The 6,532-nt window shown below is 38.7% G+C and overlaps 1 protein-coding gene across 1 annotated transcript; it reads right to left on the reverse strand.

Moving 5' to 3' along the window:
* Window positions 1-523: 523 nt before the first annotated feature.
* On the reverse strand, window positions 524-5,930 carry DNAJC25 (DnaJ (Hsp40) homolog, subfamily C , member 25; the record flags this gene model as incomplete). Its single annotated transcript, XM_009582501.1, has 3 exons — window positions 524-925; window positions 3,598-4,068; window positions 5,739-5,930. Coding segments are annotated over 3 exons (786 nt in total), but the record flags the coding sequence as incomplete, so codon positions are not given.
* Window positions 5,931-6,532: the final 602 nt, after the last annotated feature.

The following is a 6,532-nucleotide window of genomic DNA, read 5'->3' on the forward strand; positions in this document are numbered from 1 at the left end:
CAAAATTGCCCTTTTTAACAAAAGGGTCACTTTCCCTTTTACCAATACTTTGGTGAAAGAAATGTCACATTTAGTAGACTAATAGTCACTGGTATACTTGTTCTGAACAAGCAGGTACAATCCAACATACAAGATGAAAAACCAAACGCAAAAGATCTAAGCATACTATTTCATGAATCACTCTGTAGAACAAAGAATTAAGGCTTGTTTGCATCACGATCATGACCAATCATGCATCATTTATTCACACAAAGAATAAAATTCATATCCAACTGCAGCAGGAACAGCAAAAAAAGTCTGGTATAATCCCCATATTGTCTACATCAAAAAACAATTTGGCATCTTAGAAATCAGATTTAAAAGTAGGGGGAAAGAGAGAGGGGAAAGCAGAAAACGGCCCTTGCTTCAGAATCCTTTATAAGCATTTCCAGTGTCCATTTCCAGGAACCCTTCAGTTTAAAAAGGAAAAACAGGACTTTCAAGGACTGATTTAGAAACATTTTCATAAAGACCAAAGTTGTGGTTCCGTTATCATGAATATGAAATATGTAGAGAAAATACATTGTTTGGAATAATGAATTCCACACTGATATCCCCAAGTAAACAGCATATATATATTGAGCTGAGCCTGTTTAATAGGTCTTATTTATAAAAATGGTAAACCTGTATTATTTTTCGGCCTGATTTAATAATTCCTGAGTTTTAGATCACTGCTGAGCCACAGCAGACAAAACTCTGAATGATGTAGTGAAAAGTTTTGCAAATCACTTTCAACATTAGCACACATTTTGTTCGGCAACTTTCAATCATCAATAAATGTCAGTCTTCCAGGTCCTTCATTTTTCATCCACCGCCGATACCTCTTCCACCGGGGATCCATGGCCATTTTCTTCTTTAACTCTTCCTCTTGTTCTCTTTTATAGACCTGATAGACAGACAGAAGTTTTTAATAAGGCGGAAGAAACAGCTTAAGTGAACCTCAAGGGGGGTGTAAGCATTCGTAGTTCAACCATTTGCCCATTGATTGTTTTTACAGAAGACTGAATTGCAACATAGCAGCAGACCTTGACACATAAAGCGTAGGAGTACCTTCAACCGAGGAGCCTACTGGCTGTAGTTGAGATGCTTTGCACCTTTGCTGAGAGCAGAACCACCTCCTTGTAAGGCGGTGCTGCAAGCTCCAAAACTTTTTTTGCTGAAGAACTAGATGCTCATGCATTCAGCAAAATAAAATTTACAGTAAAGAACTGCTAATGCTTAGAAAGCTAAATTTTGAGTCCCTTCTCAGCACACATACTATTCAATGCAGTTGTTCAGCTCCTCATTTCAGCTGTTTTCCCATTTCAAAGTCATATCTAGACAGAATACTGCTATGGAACTTCTTATTCCTAATTAAATTTCTCAACGAAGTTAATATCTCTGCATTAAGTATTGGCAGTACCAAATGATAAGTAATTACTTTCTGTCAAGAAATGGTGTCATTGTAATGACATCTACAATTATCAGCGAAGTCAAGCATCTAAAAAAAGCAACAGCACCTGCATTTTTATTCTGGAAGGCAGTTTATGTAGATACAGCCAGTGTAAATCTCAACACCATACAGGTTTATGTCATGTCAGTGTCATCTGACTTCTTCCCAGAAGGGAATTGAATTTAACGTTCTGCTATGCATGAACAAGATTTTAAAAATGTTACAGATGGCTTTATAAATATACCAGCTCAATTTTCAGTGATTGTACAGGTTTTAAGAATTTTTAGGAAAGCAACAGAGGGGGAAAAAAAATACCGTGGAGCTCCACGATGTACCCATGTATTGAATTCTTGGTCTTTCCCATCCTAAACGACATTGGAAAACTGAACAGTATGCAGATAGGCATCACCAACGATCAAAGAACAGAGAAGTTTTCGGGGAGAAACACCTACGCATATTTTTCAGCCTAGAAAAGACATGACTAAGTTTCAAGTAAGGATATGGTAGTGGTACACAGGAGCACAGGTAGCACAAGAAGAGAGAATAAAGTATGATTATTCTCCATTTCCAATAATACAAGAACCAGCAGGTGTCTGGGTGGCTTCAAAAAAACCGTCTTCCACACATATTGCTGAACTCACGACCAGATGGCACAGCAGACACTGAAAGCTTCAATGCATTCAAGGAGTGACTAGATAAGTTTATTAAAGAAAAAACCATTAAAGCAATTACCTACAAAGACACCATTTCCTTTTCTGGAAGTCCCAAAGCTGCAAATTATACTGGATAAATATTGCTATACAGGCGCAACTTTCACGTATTCTTCACTAAAAATCAACTGCTGACCACCACAGGAGATGACTTCGGGCTAAACAGAGTTCACTTCCAGCAAATACAGCTCTTTTATATTCAGTGTTTCTAGTTAGAAACAGCATGTCATTTTTTTTCTTACAACAACAGGATATCCATCCTATCTTACTTTTTCCATATAACATCTGCTTTGACTAGTAACGTTACTCAATCTTTGGACTTCCAGATTGTTTTCTAGCAAGCCATCGTAATTCAACATGGGTATGTACCTGTCGGCTAATCCTTTGCTTACATTAGCATCAATTTTACTATTTTCCTCTTCCAGTTTCTAGATTAATCCACCCCTGCCTACTTTTAAAGAAGTATTCTTTTATCTTTGGTTCCCTGCCAGCAGCAAAGGCAGTTCTGCCACAATCACATTTCTTTTCCCAGCGTATGCAGAGCAGCAGCAACATCTCCTCTTCCCCTCAAGCAGGCCAAGTTCGTATTCTCATTTTCTCTTCTAGAAACCTCCCACCCAGATGGCCCACAGATGAGCTTCTGTGGAACAATAAAAGTGTTTTGTCAATCTGCCACCCCCTGGCATCCCAAGTCATTCTGGACTGCAATTCCACACCATGGCTAATGTTCTTTCATAGCTCTAATAGAAAGCTTAAAAAAAACTCAAAAATCTCACATTGACTATTTAGTAACTGGCTATGCATGGCAAGAATAGCAGTTGGCAAGAACTAGCAATAGTTGCCCAATGGTATTTCATGTACCATCTTTACATGAATAGGTAGGTATACAGTGCAGCAAGAACAGTCCCTGACTCACTGAAGGCCAAAGACCTATCAAGGGACAGTTTAAAAAAACCGAGCTAGGAATTAATGGCTTAGAAGACCAATGAAATAGGAGTTTCAGATGATCCAGGTAATCCTTATTACAAATTATTACTGTTCAGAGAACAGTCTTCAATCTACTGTAATGACTTTGTCATACCACATTGTTGGTATCTGATGAAAGCCTTTCATCAGATTCAACTAAATCTTGTATGCACAGATTCCCTAACAATCACAGGTTGATGTCCCCTGAGCAAGCAAATACCATCCTATATCCATGGGCACAGTCAGGAGCTGTTGTCTACCAGTCCATGAGCATAAGAAGTTGAAGAAAACACACCGAGTGGTTGTCTAACGGTTTTCAATTTAGAAAGCAAGAGCAAAAATTGAAGCAATGCTTCACACAGCCCCATCCCAAGCACCTTCACAAAATAGCTGTTCTTCCTCTGGGAGTGCTGGATAACTAACATTAGCTTTTCCACCGGAACTACCCACCTCATAGTTTTCTCGTATCCACAGCTGCCGTTCAAGAAAGGTCTCTTTTTGATGATCTTCTAGGCTGTCAAACTGAGACTGAGACATTTTCATGTATCTTCGTATGATATACAGCTTCTCTTCCACACCGTACTCTTGCCCTTTAATAGTGAAACAATAAATCCACCAACAGTACCAAACTACATATTTGCACAAGTAAAAAGGAGCGAGAAGGATCTGAAATAGAAGGATATCATATATCTTGGGCTTCTGATAACCGCCTTTTATATCTATTTTATTTTTAATAATGTCTTTGATGATTTCTTCCTCTTCTTCACGAATTTCTTCTTTAGACCGCCTGTTCTTGCCTTTTTCCTTAGTCTTGTTGAGTAAACCTTGTTGCCTGGCAATCTCAGTAGCTTGTATGCGGTATTTTGGCACTGTAGCTAGGTAGTTGATAGCTTCGTTGTAACTACTCCACCAGCTGAAGAACTGTAATTGAAGAACAGTAAAAATAAAACCCATGTTTTTATACAGACACATTCCTATTTGGAGGTTTGCCAGGAAAAAAAATAATGCTGTGATACACCTTTAACCACAATTACATTACAGCAAGGGTAAAAACTGAAGGTAACAGTACTTCTTCTGCAGTATTACAGAAGCTGTAACTATTCCTCCAAACTTAGTGGGCAGATGCACAGATGTATACCTCACAGCAACATACAGTGATGAGGAAGGACAAGCAGACACTTGGTTTTGTTCATGAGAAGATGGTAACCTCCTGGAGCTTAATGCTAGGCTGTGCTGGCCATTCTCAGGAGCCCCCTTGCATTTATAAATAAAGCAGCTGGTATACCAACACTTCGTTATAGAATTGTTGCCCGTTTAAAATAGTTAATTAAACATGGATTAAGTATGTGAAAATCTCATTAGTCTGACAGGACTGACTTCATAAGATTCAACATCCCTCTCTAATCTCCAGCTACACTGTGAATTTCAGTGAGGGAAAAAAAAAAACCTCACACAACAAATGAGAAATATAGTGCCTGGGGTGAACATGTCTTATTGGAGCAACTTTTTACTGTTCACCAAGACAAAGGGCAGACATGCACAAATTATACAACCTTAAGAAAGGTCAAGAAGCAGCAACAACAGAAAGCAAGAGAGAGGCAAACCCGTTTACACAGACATTTGCACTGAATTGGCAATCATCTGGCAGCTAGACTGCAGGAACGTGAGCATCTCCACTTACAGCCAAAATAAGAAACAAGAGGTGAAATGAAACTGTGCCACTGGAAGTAACTCTGAAGAGAAATTAAATATTTGGCTGCATATGCCATTGGAATTTATTATTCCAAGCTCTCAAATTCTGATCGACATATTTTTGTTTTAACTTCCAATATCGCACTAAAAAGTGAGCTATCTGCACCACAGAATAAGGTCTACCTTCCATCTCTTAAACTTTTTGGGTATTTTTAATGACGTTTTGAACAAGTAATCTAATAGATGCTAAAGAAAAGCGTTATGCACCTTCTTCTACCTAAGTATTTGTCAGCAACGGCACAAGTTTTCTCATCTAAAATACAGGCTCTTTTCTTGAGCTTGGAACTACCACCTTCAGAGCAAACTTGGCTGAACAGAATTCACTTCTCTCCTGACTTCATTGTGGTGTTTAAAATACACTGCAATGTAACATTCACACATTAGTACACTCCTGAGATTTAGTCCTATCATTCGAATTGAGTCTTGAATGTAGTTTGCAATTAGTCTGGTTTTTAAAAAATTACTTATGCAGCTTGACAAACTGACACAGGCTTATTTGGAGCACTAGTCCTGCTTGTGCTCAGGAACAGGCTATTCTCAGCCTGCCATGAAGAACTAAGTAACTTCTTTAGAAAAGCTGCACTTGTCTCTATGAAATATCCTACCATTAAAAGAAACTACTCTCTACCTTTGTCCAAGGTACCAAGGGCAGTCAAAAATCTGTTCAGTACATCCTGGCGTCAGATTTGTTACAGACACCACAGAGAAGTTTACCACAGTGGATAGGAATGGGCTCCTCGCTGACACTGTTTAATACCTGGCACATTACGAGAGCTGCAGAAACTTCTCCTCCCATTCAGAAACTCACTGAGCAGTGTCACGTAAACATGAAATTTTACCTGAAACACAGAGATGGCGCACACCGTAACTAGAATCACTATTCTCACATCCACTTTAGGTGCCAATCTCCTGCTGTAGTAGTGATAATAATGCCTGTAATACTCTTCAGGATGATCCAACATGTAGTCATAATCTTTACGCGTTTCTTCATCCTGCAGGATGAGACAAAAAACATGCGTAAGTTCAGATTCCTGTTTTCACTTACTCTGTTATAGCTGTGTTTTACATCTCATTAATGACCATGCTGCTGTAAAATTTGCAATAGCCTGACCGAGTATGAAGCACAGAGGAAAACCTTTGGTCCTTTTCTCATATTCTCAATTAATTTGTTCTCACACTCATCTGCCCACACACATCTGACATATGTGGTCTTAAATAAGCACGCACTGCATGAAGCGATTTAATACTGAAATAAAGACAGGCAACTGAAATCCACATACTAAGTATTTTTAACTTCAGAATGGGAAATCCGGATGGGCTAGAGTTAATAAATATCGCTCAGGAAAAGATTTTCAGATGAAGAGCCTATTAAGAGATTGTTTTACAAATCTTTTAGAATAGGCTTACAGGGCTGTGGAATCCGTCCAATGGAAGGCCGTTTCAAAACCTCATTGTTCTCATTTTCTTGGAGTTTTTCTGATTTTCACCCATGTAATTAAGAGATGAGAAATTTAATTTTGTCAACCTCCACTGCACTCCTTTCCTACCGCCAAAAAAGTTCCCTTTTTTCTCCCTCGCAGTCTTAAAACAGGTCCAGGTTTCCTTCTTTCATTCCTGAGTTGCGTCTTTGCCA

This window comes from Fulmarus glacialis, unplaced genomic scaffold (assembly GCF_000690835.1).
Source record: "Fulmarus glacialis isolate BGI_N327 unplaced genomic scaffold, ASM69083v1 scaffold25927, whole genome shotgun sequence".
Classification (NCBI taxonomy): Eukaryota; Metazoa; Chordata; class Aves; order Procellariiformes; family Procellariidae; genus Fulmarus; species Fulmarus glacialis.